Below are 22,500 nucleotides of genomic sequence, written 5' to 3'. Positions count from 1 at the left end.
GATGATGATGATGATGACAATAATAATAACAATAATAATAATAATAATAATAATAATATGATGATGATGATCACCATGTCGCGCACACATATAGTTGTGATGCATGTGCCTGGTGTACCATTACCAGACAGGTAATCATGAAAGGGTATATTAGGTTTTGAATATTTGTACCCCAAGGTCGCTTTGATGGCATATACAGCTCTCCCACTAGTAATAATAATAATAATAATAATAATAATAATAATATGATAAAATAATAATAATAATAATAATAATAATAATAATAATAATAATAATAATAATGATAATAATAATAATAATAATAATAATAAATAATGATGATGATGATGATGATGATGTGACAATAATAATAATAATAATAATAATAATAATAATAATAATGATGATGATGATGATGATGACAATAATAATAACAATAATAATAATAAAATATAATAATGATGATGATGATGATGATGATGATGATGATGATGACAATAATAATAATAATAATAATAATAATAATAATAATAATGATGATGATGATGATGATGATGATGAAATAATAATAATAATAATAATAATAATAATAATGATGATGATGATGATGACAATAATAATAACAATAATAATAATAATAATAATAATAATAATGACGATGATGATGATGATGATGATGATGATGACAATAATAATAATAATAATAATAATAATAATGATGATGATGATGATGATGATGACAATAATAATAACAATAATAATAATAATAATAATAATAATAATGATGATGATGATGATGATGATGATGACAATAATAATAATAATAATAATAATAATAATAATAATGATGATGATGATGATGATGATGATGACAATAATAATAATAATAATAATAATAATGATGATGATGATGATGATGATGACAATAATAATAACAATAATAACCATCAGAGCATCACAACAAATCACAGCACATACCCAAGGCACACAGAGCTGCGCTCGGTAGTGAAGTGAAAGCATGCTATAAAAATAAAACTACTGAATAATAATAATAATAATAATAATAATAATAATAATAATAATAATGATGATGATGATGATGATGATGACAATAATAATAACAATAATAACCATCAGAGCATCACAACAAATCACAGCACATACCCAAGGCACACAGAGCTGCGCTCGGTAGTGAACTGAAAGCACGATATAAAAAATATACTACTGAATAATAATAATAATAATAATAATAATAATAATAATAATAATAATAATAATAATAATAATAATCCAAACTTACATTGAATGTCCAATAAATATGTGGTTTTGGTTCATCATCTGTGTCACATAAAAACGTCACAGGTTCTCCTATCTGAGACACTGTATCTACAGGGTATTTCACAAAATGTGGACCATCTGAAAATGAGAAAAACAATAAGAAATATTAGGGGTCAGAAACAAGATAGGGTTCATCAGTTTGGTTTAGTTTATACCTGGGACCAAAACTATTTGGTCTTACAATATTTTGGTCTCATGTCTCTTTGGTTTAAAACACTCAGTCTAACTAGTGACACTTTGATCTAATAATTCTTTGGTCTAACCAGTACATCTCTCCAATGATATCTCAGTCTAATGTTAACTTAGTCTAATGACAATGTGGTTTATTTTCACTTTGGTCTAACAATTCTTTGGTCTTATGATAAATTGTTCTTAAGAACTTTGGTCTAACGATACTTTGGTTAAATGATAGGTTGATTGTAAACACTTTAATCAAACAATATATTTGTTTAATAGCACCTTTGTCTATTGACTTTTTGGTCTAATGAGATTTTGGTCTAAAACACTTCAGTCTAATAGATTGCTCTAATGACTTTGGTCTCATGGCAGTTTGGTCTAACTAAATACTACTATCTAACAACACTGGTGTAAAACATATAGCTCTAATGATATTTCATTCTGATGACACATTGGTCTAATGAAACTTCAGTCTAACAATTCTTTGGTCTAACAGCACTTTAGTCTTACAACACCTTGGTCTAAAGACACCTTAGTCTAACAACACTTTGGTTAAACAACAATTTATTTAATGGTTGGTTGATCTTAAACATTTTGGTCTAACTAGTCTTTGGTCTGATGGTAGGTTGGTCTAAAACACTTTCGTCAAACAAGTTGTCTAATGATAGATTGGTCTTAAACACTTCGGGTAGGCTGGTCTTCACACTTTAGTCTAACAACTCTTTGATGTAAAATATTTCAGTCTAACAGCACCTCAGTCTTACAACACCTTGGTCTAAAAACTTCTTGGTCTAACAACTTTGGTGAATTGATACGTTGGTCAAATGACACTTCAGTGTTATAACATTTTGGTCAATAACATTCCATGATCAAAGGCGTTCCAGCCATAACCATCCCATCTAATTTTCAATGCATCATTTCTTCCCCCCCCTCCGACCCCCGAAAAACAAAGAACCAAATAAGAGTTGTTGACAGCAAGAGCATCCTGCTCCAATAACTCCACCTGCCCTGTTGAAACCATGGTAGCATAGCAAAATTAACATAGACCAAAGAAGGTACAGAGTGATTTGAGGTGATTTGGCTGTTGTCTTTAGCAGGTTGAATATTCACATCCAAGCTCAGACTCGGTACAGATGAACTGAAAGATCGTCAGCCATGTTGTAATTAGATTTTTTTGATGAAGATTTTAATTTAGATCTAAACATTTTAATATAGCCTCACTTCCCAGGTGGGTTGGTGTTAGAATTATAATTAGGAGGAGGGGGATTTTAAAAAGCTTCTTCTAATCAATACGGGTCAATTTTTATCACACACACACACACACACAATAAAGGAAAAGCAATTAATATGCATATTGTTTCTTTTTTTATCCCTTTCCCTTGTGGTTTGTAGTTTACGGAAACACAATAAAAATTCAGATAACCAACTCTATGGAACCGCTACATGGCTAGTAACTCTGCTAGAAACAGCAGTCACATCTCACTTAAATTTCCATAACAAAATTCCTTTTCTAACAGTCTACTTAGAAGATGAAGAGGGGTATTAATGTAATCCATGTGTTGACAATGTGGTTACTACTAACACTTGGGGCGGGGGAGTCTGTGTAGCTACCCAGAGGGTCAATAAGCACCTGAAATGATTTTGAATATGGAAGTATGATTATGCTTGCATCACTCTCGGAGTGGTTGGCATTAGGAAGGGCATCCAGCTTTAGAAACTATGCCAGATCAAGACTGGAGCCTGGTGCGGCCGTCTGGTTCACCAGACCTCAGTCAATTCGTCCAACCCATGCTAGCATGGAAGGCGGAAGTTAAACGATGATGATGATGATGATGTAAAAGCACCCATGACAGTACCATGTAAAAGCACCTGTACCAGTTTTATGTAAAAGCACCCATGCTAGTGTCATGTACAAAACACCTGTGTTGGTGCTACATAAAAGCACCTGTGCTGTAAAAAATACCTGCGCTGTAAAAAATACCTATGCTGTAAAAAGCACCTGTGCTACATAAAAGCACCTGAGGTGGAAAATGCACATGTGCTGTAAAATGCCCCAGTGCTGTAAAAAGCACCTGTGTTGTAAAAAACACCTGTGCTGTAAAAAGCACCTGTACTGTAAAAAACACCTGTGCTGTAAAAAGCACCAGTGCTGTAAAAAGCACTTGCGCTGTAAAAAGCACCTGTGCTACATAAAAGCACCTGTGCTGTAAAAAGCACCTGTGATGTAAAAAGCACCTGTGCTACATAAAAGCACCTGAGGTGTAAAATGCACCTGTGCTGTAAAATGCCCCTGTGCTGTAAAAAGCACCTGTGTTGTAAAAAACACCTGTGTTGTAAAAAGCACCTGTACTGTAAAAAACACCTGTGCTGTAAAAAGCACCAGTGCTGTAAAAAGCACTTGCGCTGTAAAAAGCACCTGTGCTACATAAAAGCACCTGTGCTGTAAAAAGCACCTGTGCTGTAAAAAGCACCTGTACTGTAAAAAGCACCTGTGCTACATAAATGCACCTGTGCTGTAAAAAGCACTTGCGCTGTAAAAAGCACCTGTGCTACATAAAAGCACCTGTGCTGTAAAAAGCACCTGTGCTGGTGTCATGTAAAAAGTACTTATGCCAGCACCCTATAAAAGTCCCTAGTACACTCTGTAACATGGTTGGCATTATGAATGGCATCCAGTCATAATTAAACAGGCTAAAACAGACGACTGGTACTTGGTGCAGACCTCTGGTTTGCCAGCTCCTGCTGAACCTTCAAACTCATGCCAGCGGAAAAAAACGGACGTTAAACGATAAAGATGGTGGTGATGATAACAGAAAATCTATTGCTCTTTATCAATTTTATTAATTACTGCAGTCATTAAATTTAATTAAATATTACTTATTAGAAAATGGTGAAGATGGTGAAGGTGGTGAGCTGGCAGAAACGTTAGCTTGCCAGGTGAAATGTTTAGCGGTATTTTGTCTGCCGTTACATTCTGAGTTCAAATTCCACCGAGGTCGACTTTGCCTTTCATCCTTTCGGGGTTGATTAAATCAGTACCAGTTACACACTTGGGTCGATATAATCGACTTAATCCGTTTGTCTGTCCTTGTTTGTCCCCTCTGTGTTTAGCCCCTTGTGGGTAGTAAAGAAATAGGTATTTCGTCTGCTGCTACATTCTGAGTTCAAATTCCGCCGAGGTCAACTTTGCATTTCATCCTTTCGAGGTCGATTAAATAAGTACCAGTTATGCACTGGGGTAGATATAATCGACTTAATCCATTTGTCTGTCCTTGTTTGTCCCCTCTGTGTTTAGCCCCTTGTGGGTAGTAAAGAAATAGGTGATTCATCTGTCTTTATGTTCTGAGTTCAAATTCTGCCAAAGTCGACTTTGTTTTTCATCCTTTCGGGGTCGATAAATTAAGTACCAGTTACGCACTGGGGTCGATGTATTGACTTTGTCTGTCCTTGTTTGTTCCTTCTATGTTTAGCCCCTTGTGGGCAATAAAAAATTAAGAAAATTGTGAAAACTTGTGAATAGAACATCATGGGAAAGAATCAGGAGATAGATTCTTCAAGTTGAGCCAACTGGCAGGAGACTTAGAGGGGAAACCAAAAATATGATGGTTGGGTTATATCCATAATCTCAATTGGTCATGCTTAGAAATCTAGCAGGAGATGTAATGGTGGCTGCTTTTGATAGGACTCTTGAATGGGCTGGACCAAGTTTATTGAGGTAGGTGCTTCAACGGCCAGATACCCTTCCTGTTTTCAAACAAGGTAATACTTCATCGTATCTGGACAGGTAGGCAAAAGAAATGCAGACAGGTAGGCATATAGACAGATATATATATATATATATATATATATAAAATTAGATTCTACCAATTATATACGTTTTTATTATTTTTGTTTGCAATTTACTTAATCATTGATATTTTATTGTTATTTTAATTTTAATACTTCTATTATATGTAATTTTCTAAATAGTGTAATTTAATTGTTCATTTTGAATTGATAAAAGGTGTTTTTTTTCTAATTTTTATATATATATATATATATTATATTATATGAAATTTGATTTAGTATTTCTAAATTGAATTTTCTTCCCTGTAAGTTTGGATTTATATTCCCTCAAATAATTATTATTATATATATATATATAGAGCGAGAGATTGATAGATTGATAGATAGATAGATAGATAGATAGATAGATAGATAGATAGATAGATAGATAGATAGATAGATAGAGAGGGGGAGAATGAGAGATAAGTAGTTAGGAAGGTAGGTAGGTAGGCAGAGAGAGAGATAGAAAGAAAGATTGACAGAGAGACAGACGGGTAGACAGATAAATAGATAGAAAGATAGATAGACAGAGAGAAGGAGGGAGAGAGAGAGAGAGAGATTAACACAGATAGACAGATAGATAGATTGACAGAGAAAGAGAGAGATAGAAAGATACATTGAATTAAATAGATCGACACACACACACACATACACGACAGACGGAGAGACAGACAGACAGACAAAGAAAGTCCCAAGTGTTTATGTGCCAAGTGCACACATGTTTCAATTATAAAATCCAATATTTGCCTTTGTCACAGCATTTTACACCAAGCACATTAACACACACACACACACACACACACACACACACATTCTCCCAGGTGTACATAATTGGTATCAACATACGCAGAAACACACACGGTTAACACACACTAATTGATACACATACTCATACACAAACACACATAAAGTGACCAGACATAAACACACACAGACACTCACTCACACACACACACACACACACTTACACACTCATGCACTAGCACAAACTCAGACGTACAAACACACACACACACTGACACACGCGCGCACTGATACACACACACACATTGACACACACACACACTGACACACACACACACATTGACACACACACACACTGACACACACACACACACTGATACACACACACACATTGACACACACACACACTGACACACACACACACACTGACACACACACAAACACACTCACACTGATACACACTTACATACACGTGCACAACCGCACAAAAATCAACTCACACACTCACACACATATATGCACATGAATTGACTCACAAAGTGACACACACACGCACAAACACACACACACACACACACACACACACACACACACTCATACATACAAACACACAAACTGACACACATGCACAAACACACTCAAATTGACACCATCACACACACATAAAAACCTACAAATTGACACACACACACACTCATACATGTAGACACATACATGTACACACATACACACACATACATATAGACACACACAAACTGACACATAACCTCACACACATAAACACACACAAACTGACACTTACAGAAACCTACACAAATTCACACACACGCACACACACGTACACACATACATGCACACACACACAAACTGACCCCCCCCACATACACACACTAGCACGTAACCCCGACACTATTTTTCTACTAAACTTTAATCAAATTACATTCTGTAGTTTTCGATACTTTCAGGTTTTTTTAATTAGTTAACAGGGAACTGCTGACTTGGCAACTATTGATTAATTTTAATTAATCCAATGCTTAATGAATTAAAACAATTAGTTTGGGAGATGAAATTAACATAAATTCAATAATTATCGGAGACTGTCAAGTCTGAAATCAACGTAACGGACATTTTAAAGTCTTTTTATGGTTTCTGTCACAAAACTGTGGTCATGCTGGGGCACTGCCAAGAAGAGGTTTCAGTGGGTAGAACCATGGAGGTGAACTCTATGTGGTTGCTGAACTTGGTAGAAAGAGCAGATAAAAATACATTATTTACATTTGACGGATATTTGTTCATCAGGTGTCTTGGAGAAATTTCAAACCACTGGGTTCTCATTCCTAAGGTATTTTTCGATGTTATTATTATTATTATTATTATTAGTAGTAGTAGTAGTAGTAGTAGTAGTAGTAGTAGTAGTATTATTCAGGTCACTGCCTGGAATTGAACTTGGAATCTTGGGGTTAGTAGCCTGCGCTCTGAACCACTACACCATATGCCTGGGCATATGGCATAGTGATACATACATACATACATACGTTTGTCCTCTCTGTGTTTAGCCCCTTGTGGGTAGTAAAGAAATAGGTATATGAGTTTGTGGAGTGTCCAACCAATTCCATATTAATTCCACGAGCAGGTTGTTCCAATGAATGGGTCAGCTGGAACATTAGCTGTCATAACCAATGGAATGCCAGGCCTGTAACCCCCACCGACACACACATAAAAAAATATATGTCTGTATTGATAAACAATAATTTGTTCAAATGGAACCTGAAAACAAAAATTGCAAAAGCAAGAAAATTGCTTCTATGATTTCTTTAAAGCAGTAATTTTTGAGGGAGCAAGGATTGTGCAAGGAAAATTAAAAGCCTGGCAACACAAGTGCTAATTAAGGTAACACTGACCATTAGTGAGGGGAAAAAGAATGCAGGTGTGGCTTTGTGGTAAGAAGGGGGGCTTCCCAACCGTATGGTTCTGGGTTCAGTCCTACTGTGTGGCACCTTGGGCAAATATTTTTTACTATGACTTCAGGCCAACCAAAGCCTTGTGAGTGGATTTGGTAGACAGAAACTGAAAGAAGCCTGACGTATATATGTATATGTATATATATATATATATATATATATATTACACTACATTCTCAGAGTGGTTGGCGTTAGGAAGGGCATCCAGCTGTAGAAACTCTGCCAGATCAAGATTGGAGCCTGGTGCAGCCATCTGGTTCGCCATCCCTCGGTCAAAATCATTTAACCCATGCTAGCATGGAAAGCAGACGTTAAACGATGATGATGATGATGATGATGATATATATATATATATATATATATATATATGTATGTATGTCTATGTGTGTATGTCTTTGTGTCTGTGTTTGTCCCCACATTATTGCTTGACAACCGGTATTGGTGTGTTTATGTCCCTGCGACATAGTGATTTGGCAAAAGAGACTGACAGAATAACTACTAGGTTTACAAAGAATAAGTACTGGGGTTGATTTCTTCAATTAAAAACCCTTTAAGGCGGTGCTCCAGCATGGCTGCAGTCAAATGACTGAAACAAGTAAAAGAGTATAGTGAGCCTATCCTTGCCTGTCCAAAGTACTTTCGTAAGTTTGTCCCAAACGTCCATCTTGTTTCCAGATTTTAATCCGTCCTTGTCTCATACGTTCTGAGAAATATCTTTCCTTTCATACAAGTCACAAGTTATTCGGGTGGTTGAAAAACATTGCGAATGTGTCTTATAAAGGGTGATTAGATGTCAGGAAAGTATGTCCCGTGTATCACATGTGAGACACAAGACAGGCAAAGCGTTGAACAATAATAAAGGACATATACATAAAACTAATATACATCATCATCATCATCGTTTAACGTCTGCTTTCCATGCTAGCATGGGTTGGACGATTTTGACTGAGGGCTGGTGAACCAGATGGCTGCACCAGGTTCCAATATTGATTTGGCAGAGTTTCTACAGCTGGATGCCCTTCCTAACGCCAACCACTCAGAGAGTGTAGTGGGTGCTTTTTATGTGCCACCGGCATGGGGCCAGTCAGGCGGTACTGGCAACGACCTCGCTCAAATCTTTTTACACATGCCACTGGCACAGGTGCCAGTAAGGTGACACTGGTAGCAATCATGCTTCAATGGTGCCCTTTTACGTGCCACCGACACGAAAGCCAGTTAGCCACTCTGGCAACGATCATGCTCAGATGGTGCTGTTGGCACCCTACTAGCATGGGCACAAGCGCCAGTAAGGTGAGGGATGGTCACAGATGGAGCTCCTTTGATTATTGGTTCACTCAGTTTTGTCACTCTAAAGTTAACTCTCTGCCTGCCCAAAGCATTTCCATTAGTTTGTGTTAAGCGCCCATGCTTGTTTCCAGATTTTTAGCAAACATTCGTTTCATACATTTTGAGTAATATGAAGCTTTCCTTTCATAACTCACGAGTTACTCTGGCAGTTGCAAACAAGAAATGGGGATTGTCTGTCTTCTGTATTACATGTGATACACAGGACATACATATACAAGATAACTATGGAGAAATGCTTTGAAACCTCCAGCTTCTAAATCCAGATTAAAAGCTGGATACAGACGCTGGATATAGAAGCTGGAGACTTCACAGCTGGTATTGAACGAGGGTGAGCTGTAAAGTTTTTGGCTTTGGGTAAAAGAAAATACAGGAGAATCAGTTATTCTTCTATTCTTTTATTCTTTTATTTGTTTCAGTCATTTGACTGCGGTCATGCTGCAGCACCGCCTTTAGTCGAGCAAATCAACCCCAGGACTTATTCTTTGGAAGCCTAGTACTTATTCTATTGGTCTCTTTTGCTGAACTGCTAAATTATGGGGATGTAAAAACACACCAGCATCGGTTGTCAAGCGATGGTGGGGGGACAAACGCAGACACACAAATATATATATATATGATGGGCTTCTTTCAGTTTCCGTCTACCAAATCCACTCACAAGGCTTTCATCGGCCCAAGGCTATAGTAGAAGACACTTGCCCAAGATGCCATGCAGTGGTACTGAACCCGGAACCATGTGGTTGGTAAGCAAGCTACTTACCACATAGCCATTACGATTTTATTCAATGTATTCCCCACTCAGATTCACCCACTTTTTGCATTGGTCCTTCAGTTTTTCTAAGTGCTGTAAAAGAACTCAGCAGTTGAGGCCTCCAACCAGGCCTTTTTCTGATGCCCTAAAAGTCAGTAACCTTGTATATTGTCACAAAAGCAACATAGAAAGTCAGTTGGAAAAAAGACTGTTCTGTAATAAATATGGAGAATCCTCCTGTTATTGTATTTCGTTTTTGGATTTGGTTTGCAAGATTCTTTATATGAGTTCGTGTGTTGAAGCATATTCTGTTGTGTCTGGGGAGAGTCACTTTCTTTTTGTGCCTTATAATGTAACACATTCACCGGTAAATGTTCCACGTTTTTCTTATTTTTATTGTCCTAAAATTTTCCTTGTGTCTTGCAACCTTTTCAAAAGTCTTGACTATTGAAAAGGTTGCAAGGAAAATAAAAATAAGAAATAAGTGGAAATTTTACTGGTGAGTGTGTTACATTAAAAAGCACAAAAAGAAAATGACTCTCCCCAGACACAACAGAGTTTTTGTTATTGAATAAGCACACAAATATCAACATGAGGAATACTGTCGGAACATTCTTATCAAGACATCTGCCAAGTGTAAAAATAATGGACAAGATGTTGCTGTTTTGGACAGACAAGAAAAAGTATGTTCTGTCATAGAGGTTGGCTAATGTGAATATCTCTTTGAAAATCAAAGAGAAAGAAGACAACTATGGACGACTGATTTAAAACCTCCAGCTTCTATATCCGGATTACAAATTTACATTTATACCAAAAATAATTGGAGCAAGTGGTTTTGTGAGTAAATGGCTGAGTGACAATCTGGGTAAGTTAGAGTTTTCAGAAAAAGAAACCAAGCAACTAACTCGCATGTTACCTATACAATCTGTAAGGGGAACAATAAAAATATGCAAGACTTTTCTCAAGTTTAAAATGTGACATTGTTTTTGTTATCTACATTCCTGTGATTGAGTTTTGTATCTTTGTTAGAGACCAGCTCCGTTTTCAGAGGAAGAATTTAAATAATTAAAAACACCATACATACATGCATACATGTACATTCGTGTGTGTGTGTGTGTGTGTGTGTGTGAAGGGTGAATTTTTGAATTGCTGATGTACTCTAACCAAAGGGATTCCTCAAAATTTCCTTTATAAGCGGTGGTGCCCCAGCATGGCCGCGGCCTTCGGGCTAAAACGTTTTTAAGGATTTAAGGATTTAAGGTTTGGATTGACTTTAGCCGTACTACAAAAAAAAAAATGCAAAAAATAAGAAGCAGTGAAATTGAACCTCAGAATTCATGATTGCTAAGCAAATTCTTTAGCCATTTAGCCAATCTGATTCTTCTATACTGACATCCAGGAATCAGACACCTGATGACAATTGAAATGTAATGCCAGAGATAATCCTACTTTCAAATTTTGACACAAGGCCAGCAGCTTTAGGGGAAGGGGAAGTCGGTTACATTGACCCTGAGTATCCAACTGGTACTTATTTTATCGACCTCAAAGGGATGATAGGTAAAGTCAGCTTTGGCAGAATTTGAGCTCAAAATGTGAATCAGTGGAACTAATTTGAGATGAGGTTAATTAGACTGGAATATTATAACTGCAAAAATTCTTTGCTGTTATCCATTTATGACTGGGAATCCAGAAAAGAAGGGGGCATCCATCATCATCATCATCATCATCATCATTAATCATCATCATCATTATCATCATCATCATCATTATCATCATCATCATCATTTAAAGTCTATTTTCCATCCGGGCATGGGTTGGATGGCTTGACAAGAACTATTGAGGCCAGGAGCCACACCAGGTTCCATAGTCTGCTTTGATATGGTTTCTACAGCTTGATGCCCTTCCTAACATCAACCGCTCAACAGAGTGTACTGGGTGCTTTTTATGTGGCACCATCACCAGTGCTTTTTTTGTGGCACCAGCACCAGTGCTTTTTATGTGGCACCATCACCAGTGCCTTTTAAGTGGCACCAGCAGCAGTGCCTTTTAAGTGGCACCAGCAGCAGTGCCTTTTTTTGTGGCACCAGCACCAGTGCTTTTTATGTGGCACCATCACCAGTGCCTTTTAAGTGGCACCAGCAGCAGTGCCTTTTTTTGTGGCACCAGCACCAGTGCTTTTTATGTGGCACCATCACCAGTGCCTTTTATGTGGCACCAGCACCAGTGCCTTTTAAGTGGCACCAGCAGCAGTGCCTTTTAAGTGGCACCAGCAGCAGTGCCTTTTTTTGTGGCACCAGCACCAGTGCTTTTTAAGTGGCACCAGCAGCAGTGCCTTTTAAGTGGCACCAGCAGCAGTGCCTTTTAAGTGGCACCAGCAGCAGTGCCTTTTTTTGTGGCACCAGCACCAGTGCTTTTTAAGTGGCACCAGCAGCAGTGCCTTTTATGTGACACCTTCATCAGTGCCTTTTAAATGGCACCATTGCCAGTGCCTTTTATGTGGCACCAGCACCAGTGCCTTGTAAGTGGCACCAACAGTTGTGCTTTTGAAGTGATGCTCAGTTTTTTAGTTAAAAATGTGACTTTCATATGCATTCACACCACAAGGGAGGTCCCTGCGTTATATATGTGCTCTAGTGTTCACTATAACAAAACCACACCCTACACTTCTATGCTTATAAACAGAGAGTGAAGGTAAGCAATGTTATTTACACCACACAAGAGGCTACAAGAGATAAACCACAACACTGTGCAAGTGTTTGCATGCTTTCATTCATTTGTTTTAACTTCTGTATTTTCTTTGCTGGCATGGGTTATATGAGTCCCTCGCAGCTATAAATGTAGACTTTCTTTTCAGTATAGAGAACTTTTTATGAAACATGCGCAGGAGTGGCTATGTGGTAAGTAGCTTGTTTACCAACCACATGGTTCTGGGTTCAGTCCCACTGCGTGGCATCTTGGCAAGTGTCTTCAACTATAGCCTCGGGCCAACCAAAGCCTTGTGAGTGGATTTGGGAGCGGAAACTGAAAGAAGCCCGTCGTATATATGTATATATATATATATATATATATATATATATATGTATATATATATATATATATATATATATATATATAGGCATAGGAGTGGCTGTGTGGTAAGTAACTTTTTTACCAACTACATGGTTCTGGGTTCAGTCCCACTGCGTGGCATCTTGGCAGTGTCTTCAACTTTAGCCTTGGGCCAACCAAAGCCTTGTGAGTGGATTTGGGAGACGGAAACTGAAAGAAGCCCGTTCGTATATATGTAATATATATATATATATATCTATATATATATGTATATATATATATATATATATATATATATATAGGCATAGGAGTGGCTGTGTGGTAAGTAACTTGTTTACCAACTACATGGTTCTGGGTTCAGTCCCACTGCGTGGCATCTTGGGCAAGTGTCTTCAACTTTAGCCTCGGGCCAACCAAAGCCTTGTGAGTGGATTTGGTAGACGGAAACTGAACTGAAGCCCTTCGTATATATGTATATATTATATTATATATATATTATATATGTATATATATTATATATATATATGTATATATATATATATATATATATATATATAGGTGTAGGAGTGGCTGTGTGGTAAGTAGCTTGTTTACCAACCACATGGTTCTGGGTTCAGTCCCATTGCGTGCATCTTGGGCAAGTGTCTTCTACTATAGCCCCGGGCTGACCAACCTTGTGAGTGGATTTGGTAGATAGACGGAACTGAAAGAAGCCCGTCGTATATATGTATATATATATTATATATATATATATATATATATATATATATATAGGTGTAGAGTGGCTGTGTGGTAAGTAGCTTGTTTACCAACCACATGGTTCTGGGTTCAGTCCCATTGCGTGGCATCTTGGGCAAGTGTCTTCTACTATAGCCTCGGGCTGACCAAAGCCTTGTGAGTGGATTTGGTAGACGGAAACTGAAAGAAGCCCGTCGTATATATGTACATATATATATATATGTGTGTGTGTTTGTGTTTGTCCCCCTAGCATTGCTTGACAACCGATGCTGGTGTGTTTATGTCCCCGTCACTTAGCGGTTCGGCAAAACAGACCGATAGAATAAGTACTGGGCTTACAAAGAATAAGTGCCGGGGTCGAGGTGCTCGATTAAAGGCGGTGCTCCAGCATGGCCGCAGTCAAATGACTGAAACAAGTAAAAGGGAGAGTATGCATAACACGGTGACCTATCTTGTTGTGTGAAACTGTATGGATCCCATAAGTGCTTTAATAGGGTTTTTAAAAGCCTCGACATCCAAGCAGACGTCTGAAGTAGGGAGAGATTGATTACTAAAGTCAATGGAAGGGAAACAGATTAGGGGTGTGCCTGTTGTTTGTATTTTAAACTTACCCTTCTTTGGTGCCCTATGGGAAACTTGTGTTTTGGCAGGAGCTGATAATGTTAAGAGAATACATAAGTACATGGAGAATATTTAAAGAAGAGAAAGAATAAAATTAATTTAGGAGAAAGAAATCTTAATTAACATTTTAACAATTACAAGATTTTAATGAATATGCTTATGTCAGATGGAATAATATTCATGGTGTTATTTGGCCAAGTTTGGGAATCTCAGAGGAAAGAATAATGAATGGTTGCTTCTGAGAGGACCCTATGGAAGAGATTATTTCTTTATTGCCCACAAGGGGCTAAACACTGGGGGACAAACAAGGACAGACAAACGGATTAAGTCGATTACGTCGACCCCAGTGCGTAACTGGTACTTAATTTATCGACCCCGAAAGGATGAAAGGCAAAGTCGACCTCGGCGGAATTTGAACTCAGAACGTAAAGACAGACGAAATACCTATTTCGATTTCTTTACTACCCACATGGGGCTAAACAGTGAGGGACAAACAAGGACAGACAAAGAGATTAAGTCGATTATATCGATCCCAGTGCATAACTGGTACTTAATTTATCGACCCCGAAAGGATGAAAGGCAAAGTTGACCTCGGTGGAATTTGAACTCAGAACGTAAAGACTGACGAAATACCTATTTCAATTTCTTTACTACCCACATGGGGCTAAACAGTGAGGGACAAACAAGGACAGACAAAGAGATTAAGTCGATTATATCGATCCCAGTGCATAACTGGTACTTAATTTATCGACCCCGAAAGGATGAAAGGCAAAGTTGACCTCGGTGGAATTTGAACACAGAATGTAAAGACAGACGAAATACCTATTTCAATTTCTTTACTACCCACATGGGGCTAAACAGTGAGGGACAAACAAGGACAGACAAAGAGATTAAGTCGATTATATCGATCCCAGTGCGTAACTGGTACTTAATTTATCAACCCCGAAAGGATGAAAGGCAAAGTTGACCTCGGTGGAATTTGAACTCAGAACGTAAAGACAGACGAAATACCTATTTCAATTTCTTTACTACCCACATGGGGCTAAACAGTGAGGGACAAACAAGGACAGACAAAGAGATTAAGTCGTAATCGATCCCAGTGCATAACTGGTACTTAATTTATCGACCCCGAAAGGATGAAAGGCAAAGTTGACCTCGGTGGAATTTGAACTCAGAACGTAAAGACTGACGAAATACCTATTTCAATTTCTTTACTACCCACATGGGGCTAAACACTGAGGGACAAACAAGGACAGACAAAGAGATTAAGTCGATTATATCGATCCCAGTGCGTAACTGGTACTTAATTTATCGACCCCGAAAGGATGAAAGGCAAAGTTGACCTCGGTGGAATTTGAACTCAGAACGTAAAGACTGACGAAATACCTATTTCAATTTCTTTACTACCCACATGGGGCTAAACAGTGAGGGACAAACAAGGACAGACAAAGAGATTAAGTCGATTATATCGATCCCAGTGCATAACTGGTACTTAATTTATCGACCCCGAAAGGATGAAAGGCAAAGTTGACCTCGGTGGTGGAATTTGAACTCAGAACGTAAAGACTGACGAAATACCTATTTCAATTCTGTACTACCCCACATGGGGCTAAACAGTGAGGGACAAACAAGACAGACAAAGAGATTAAGTCGATTATATCGATCCCAGTGCGTTAACTGGTACCTTAATTTTATCGACCCCGAAAGGATGAAAGGCAAAGTTGACCCGGTGGAATTTGACCTCAGAACGTAAAGACTGACGAAATACCTATTTCAATTTCTTTGCTACCCACATGGGGCTAAACACTGAGGGACAAACAAGGACAGACAAAGAGATTAAGTCGATTATATCGATCCCAGTGCATAACTGGTACTTAATTTATCGACCCCGAAAGGATGAAAGGCAAAGTTGACCTCGGTGGAATTTGAACTCAGAACGTAAAGACTGACGAAATACCTATTTCAATTTCTTTACTACCCACATGGGGCTAAACAGTGAGGGACAAACAAGGACAGACAAAGAGATTAAGTCGATTATATCGATCCCAGTGCGTAACTGGTACTTAATTTATCGACCCCGAAAGGATGAAAGGCAAAGTTGACCTCGGTGGAATTTGAACTCAGAATGTAAAGACAGACAAAATACCTATTTCAATTTCTTTACTACCCACATGGGGCTAAACAGTGAGGGACAAACAAGGACAGACAAAGAGATTAAGTCGATTATATCGATCCCAGTGCATAACTGGTACTTAATTTATCGACCCCGAAAGGATGAAAGGCAAAGTTGACCTCGGTGGAATTTGAACTCAGAATGTAAAGACAGACGAAATACCTATTTCGATTTCTTTACTACCCACATGGGGCTAAACACTGAGGGACAAACAAGGACAGACAAAGAGATTAAGTCGATTATATCGATCCCAGTGCGTAACTGGTACTTAATTTATCGACCCCGAAAGGATGAAAGGCAAAGTTGACCTCGGTGGAATTTGAACTCAGAACGTAAAGACAGACGAAATACCTATTTCGATTTCTTTACTACCCACATGGGGCTAAACACTGAGGGACAAACAAGGACAGACAAAGAGATTAAGTCGATTATATCGATCCCAGTGCATAACTGGTACTTAATTTATCGACCCCGAAAGGATGAAAGGCAAAGTTGACCTCGGTGGAATTTGAACTCAGAATGTAAAGACAGACGAAATACCTATTTCAATTTCTTTACTACCAACATGGGGCTAAACACTGAGGGACAAACAAGGACAGACAAAGAGATTAAGTCGATTATATCGATCCCAGTGCATAACTGGTACTTAATTTATCGACCCCGAAAGGATGAAAGGCAAAGTTGACCTCGGTGGAATTTGAACTCAGAATGTAAAGACAGACGAAATACCTATTTCAATTTCTTTACTACCCACATGGGGCTAAACAGTGAGGGACAAACAAGGACAGACAAAGAGATTAAGTCGATTATATCGATCCCAGTGCATAACTGGTACTTAATTTATCGACCCCGAAAGGATGAAAGGCAAAGTTGACCTCGGTGGAATTTGAACTCAGAACGTAAAGACTGACAAAATACCTATTTCAATTTCTTTACTACTGACATGGGGCTAAACACTGAGGGACAAACAAGGACAGACAAACGGATTAAGTCGATTACGTCGACCCCAGTGTGTAAATGGTACTTAATTTATCGACTTCGAAAGGATGAAAGGCAAAGTCGACCTCGGCAGAATTTGAACTCAGAACGTAATGGCAGACAAAATACTGCTGAGGATTTCGCCCGGCGTGCTAACGATTCTGCCAGCTCGCCGCCTTTTTGGAAGAGGTGTCTGAGGATTGTATCCCCATGACCCGCTCAGGAATAAGGAGGCAGAGAAGATGAATGAGTAAATATATTTATGGACATACAAGATTCTTCAAGCAGAGCCAACTGGAAGGTGACCCAGGGGTAGGAGAATTAAATAGCTGGACAATGCTCTTGGTCTTGGTTGGTCATACTTGAGAACCCAGCCAGAAAGTGTAATGATTGTTGCTTCTGATAAGGAGGATGTGCAGAAAATGGACTCCGTAGCTGCCAAGGGTGCAAGCTAGAGGTAGTGGATAGCTTCTGGTATCTAGGTGACCAGGTTAATAGTGGCAGTGATTGTTCCAAGAGTTGTAGCTGTGAGAATAAGATTAGGCTGGGAAAAGTTCAGAGAGCTCCTACCTCTGCTGGCAACAAAGGGCTTCTCTTTCAGTGTGAAAGGCAGATTGTTTGATGCCTGTGTGTAAACAGCTATGCTGCCTGGCAGTGAAATATGGGCTATGACAGCTGAGGACATGCATAGGCTTGAGAGAAATGAAGCCGGTATGCTTCACTGGATGTGCAATGTCAGTGTGCATGTTCGACAGAGTGTAAACATCTTGAGAGAAAAGTTAGGCATAAGAGGAATCAGATATGGTGTGCAAGACAGACGACTGTGCTGGTATGGACATGTGATGCATATGGAAAAGGACAGCTGTGTAAAGAAGTGCTGATCTCCAACTGTGGAGGGAACCTGTAATACAGGTAAACCCAGGAAGACATAGCATGAGGTGGTGAAGCATGACCTTTGAACTTTGAACCTCACAGAGGCAATGACTAGTGAATGAGACCTTTGGCGATGTGCGCTGCTTAAAAGGACTCATCAAGCCAAGTGTACCTGTGCTGGTGGCACATATAAAAAAATCAACCTTTGACTGTTGGGCCTGACGGAGGCAAGGTGGCTGAGTACATTTTGAGAAGTTGGGCCTCATGGAGGTGAGGTGGCTGAGTTCCTTTCAAGTGTTGGGCCTCACAGAAGTTTTGGGCTTTGAGTTTTGGGCCCCACAGAGGCAAAGTGGCGGAGTTTCTTCTGAGTTTTGGGCCTCATGGAGGCAATGTCTAAGACCTTTGGCGTTATGTCATACTTGAGAAGAAGACCCATCAAGTTGAGCAAAATCGCAGTCATGGCAGATACCAGTGTCATGCAAATGGCACGTAAAAGCACCTGTTACACTCTTGGAGTGGTTGGCATTAAGAAGGGCATGCAGCCATAGGAAACCATACCAAATCAGACTGGATCCTGGTGCAGCCTTCCAGCGTGCCAGCCCAGTCAAACTGTCCAACCAATGCCAGCATAGACAACGGACATTAAATGATGATGATGATGTACATATATATATATATATTATATTTAACTTTTTTATACTTTTTGGTTAGTTATATAAAAAAAAAAAATTAATTTAAAAATTTTAAATTTTAATAATTTGAAATTTGAATTTTATATTTTATATATACATCATATATTATATTAATTATGTTTATTTTTTTGTTTTTTATGTTTTGGTTTATGTCTATCACTATTTGATTTGCCTAATTGTGGTTTTATCTCTAATTTAATTTATATATATATATATATATATATATACACATACATACATACATACATACATACATACATATACATATATACATATATATATATATATATATATATATATATGTATACATATATATGTATATGTATATATGTATGTGGAGGTGCAATGGCCCAGTGGTTAGGGCAGCAGACTCGTGGTCATAGGATCAGTTTTGATTCCCAGACCAGGCATTGTGTGTGCTTATTGAGCAAAAACACCTAAAACTCCACAAGGCTCCAGCAGGGAGTGGTGGTGAACCCTGCTGTATTCTTTCACCACAACTTTCTCTCACACTTTCCACCTGTTTCTACTGTACCGGTATTTCAAAGAGCCAGCATTGCCACACTCTGTGTCATGCTGAATCTTCCCAAGAACTACATTAAGGGTATACGTGTCTATGGAGTGCTTAGCAACTTGTGCATTAATTTCATGAGCAGGCTGTTCCATTGATTGGATCAACTGGAACCTTCGTTGTCATAACCAATGGAGTGCTACAATATATATGTATATAAGTGTATGTGTGTATATATGTGTATATATATATATGTGTGTGTGTGTGTGTATGTGTGTATATAAGTAAATAAATGGAGTTGAATGCAGATGTTATTCAAATTCTTTTACTTTCGACATATGTTTCGAAGACAACATTGGTTTTATTCCAAAGAAATAAACGGTGTAAAATGCAATCTTCTCATCAGGAAAGAAAGAGAACCTATCTCAACAACAAGACATTATAACATTAACGGTAAACAAAGGATAATTCATTCATCCATTTACATAAGTGTATATATATATATATATATATATATATATATATATATGTGTGTGTGTGTGTGGTGTGTGTGTGTGTGTGTGTCTGTATGTGCATGTATACATACACACACACACTCATATATGATTTGTTCGATTCTTCATGTAAATTTTTCTACAGATGTGTCTGTGTAATTAAGAAGCTTGCTTTCCAACCCTGTTGTCTCAGGTTCAGTCCCGCTGTGTATCACCTTCAGCAAGTGCCTTCTACTATAACCCCAGGCTGACCGAAGTCTTGCAAGTGGATCTGTCACTGAATGTGTCCCTTCTCTATCAAACCTTACATTGCCTTTGTCAGACTTTTGTTCAGTCCTCTCATAACTCTTACGATCCCTTCTTTAAGGTCCACTCAAACCATTATTCACAGCCCAGTCTTCCAAGAATGGCAATTTTCTAGAATTGCTTCCTTGCCCTTGTTCTTTCCTACAATGTCAACCTGCTCTTGTCTAAGATGAAGACCATCTGTATCAAGAATGAGCCCTGACCTTTGAACCTCTTGTATCTTTCTATATTAAAAGGACAAAGCAATAAGGGACACTGTGTTGGAACCAGCTGGAAATAGCAGCCAAATCTATCAGATCACATTTTACCATTTCGAAAAAAAAAACTAAACAAAAGAACAAACTGATAAAAGATTCTCTCCCTATCGAAAAATGGAAGGACACATTAGATAATGTAGTCTTAGATACACATATGTCTGGAATAAAAGATAGGATGGAAATGTTTGAAGATGGCTTTGATCGAAGGTCTATTTGGTCAGGGTTGATTAATATCTGACTCCTCCACCACCACCACCACCACCACCACCTCCTCTCCTCCTCCCCCGCCCCCTCCTCCTCGAAAACCACTGCCCCACCACAACCACCACCAGCAATAACTAACATCGTCAACACCATCTCCAACAACAACACCACTACCACCTCCACCACCACCAACAACAATAACTAACATCGCCAACACTATCACCAACAACAACACCACTAACACCTCCACCACCACCAACAACACCACTACCACCTCCACCACCACCACCACCACCAACAACAACACTATCACCTCCACCACCACCACCAGCAACAACAAATACTAACATCGCCAACACCATCTCCAACAACAACACCACTACCACCTCCACCACCAACAACAACACCACTACCACCTCCACCACCACCACCACCAACAACAACAACACCACTACCACCTCCACCACCACCACCACCACCAACAACACCACTATCACCTCCACCATCACCACCACCAACAACAACAACACTATCACCTCCACCACCACCACCACCAGCAACAACAACAACACCACTACCACCTCCACCACCACCACCACCACCAACAACAACACCACTACCACCTCCACCACCACCACCACCACCAACAACAACACCACTACCACCTCCACCACCACCACCACCACCAACAACAACACTATCACCTCCACCACCACCACCAGCAACAACAACAACACCACTACCACCTCACCACCACCACCACCACCACCAACAACAACACCACTACCACCTCCACCACCACCACCACACCAACAACAACACCACTACCACCTCACCACCACCACACCACCAACAACAACACTATCACCTCCACCACCACCACCAGCAACAACAACAACACCACTACCACCTCCACCACCACCACCAACAACAACACCACTATCACCTCCACCACCACCACCACTACACCTTTTCTAACACCAACGAGAACGTATAAGAAAAAGAAACAAAAAAAAAAAAGAGACCCCTGATGTCATAGTGTCAAAATAGTGTTATTTCCAATTTATAAGACAAAGAATCAATTCCGAACATCAAAGAATTCTCAAAGATAAAGTTTTTGGTAATTGTGTTTGAAATTTGTGCAATGATATTATTTTGGTAAATTTATCCAAGTAGGTGCAGGCATGGTTGTGTGGTAAGAAGCTTGCTTCCCAACCACATGGTTCCAGGTTCAGTCCCACTGCGAGGTACCTTGGGCAAGTGTCTTCTATTATAGCCTCGGGCCGACCAAAGCCTTGTGAGTGGATTTGATACAAGGAAACTGAAAGAAACGTGTGTGATATTTGATCAAACTGACCCCAGAACTTATTCTTTGTAAGCCTATTCTATTGGCTCTTTTGCTGAACCGCTACGTTACGGGGCTTTGGTTGGCCCGAGGCTATAGTAGAAGACACTTGCCCGAGGT

The 22,500-nt window shown here is 39.0% G+C and overlaps 1 protein-coding gene across 1 annotated transcript in view; it reads right to left on the bottom strand.

Moving 5' to 3' along the window:
* Window positions 1-22,500, bottom strand: part of LOC115225742 (roundabout homolog 2-like) — a 571,297-nt gene that overhangs the window by 133,875 nt on the left and 414,922 nt on the right. The window contains exons 9-10 of the mRNA XM_036514525.1: window positions 14,538-14,579; window positions 1,301-1,416 (exon numbers count right to left, since the gene is read on the bottom strand). Of these exons, the coding sequence (XP_036370418.1) occupies window positions 1,301-1,416; window positions 14,538-14,579 (158 nt within the window). The remainder of the gene's footprint in view (window positions 1-1,300; window positions 1,417-14,537; window positions 14,580-22,500) is intronic.

Source organism: Octopus sinensis, linkage group LG28 (genome assembly GCF_006345805.1).
Source record: "Octopus sinensis linkage group LG28, ASM634580v1, whole genome shotgun sequence".
Taxonomy (NCBI): domain Eukaryota; kingdom Metazoa; phylum Mollusca; class Cephalopoda; order Octopoda; family Octopodidae; genus Octopus; species Octopus sinensis.
This window is presented reverse-complemented; position numbering and strand designations above follow the sequence as displayed.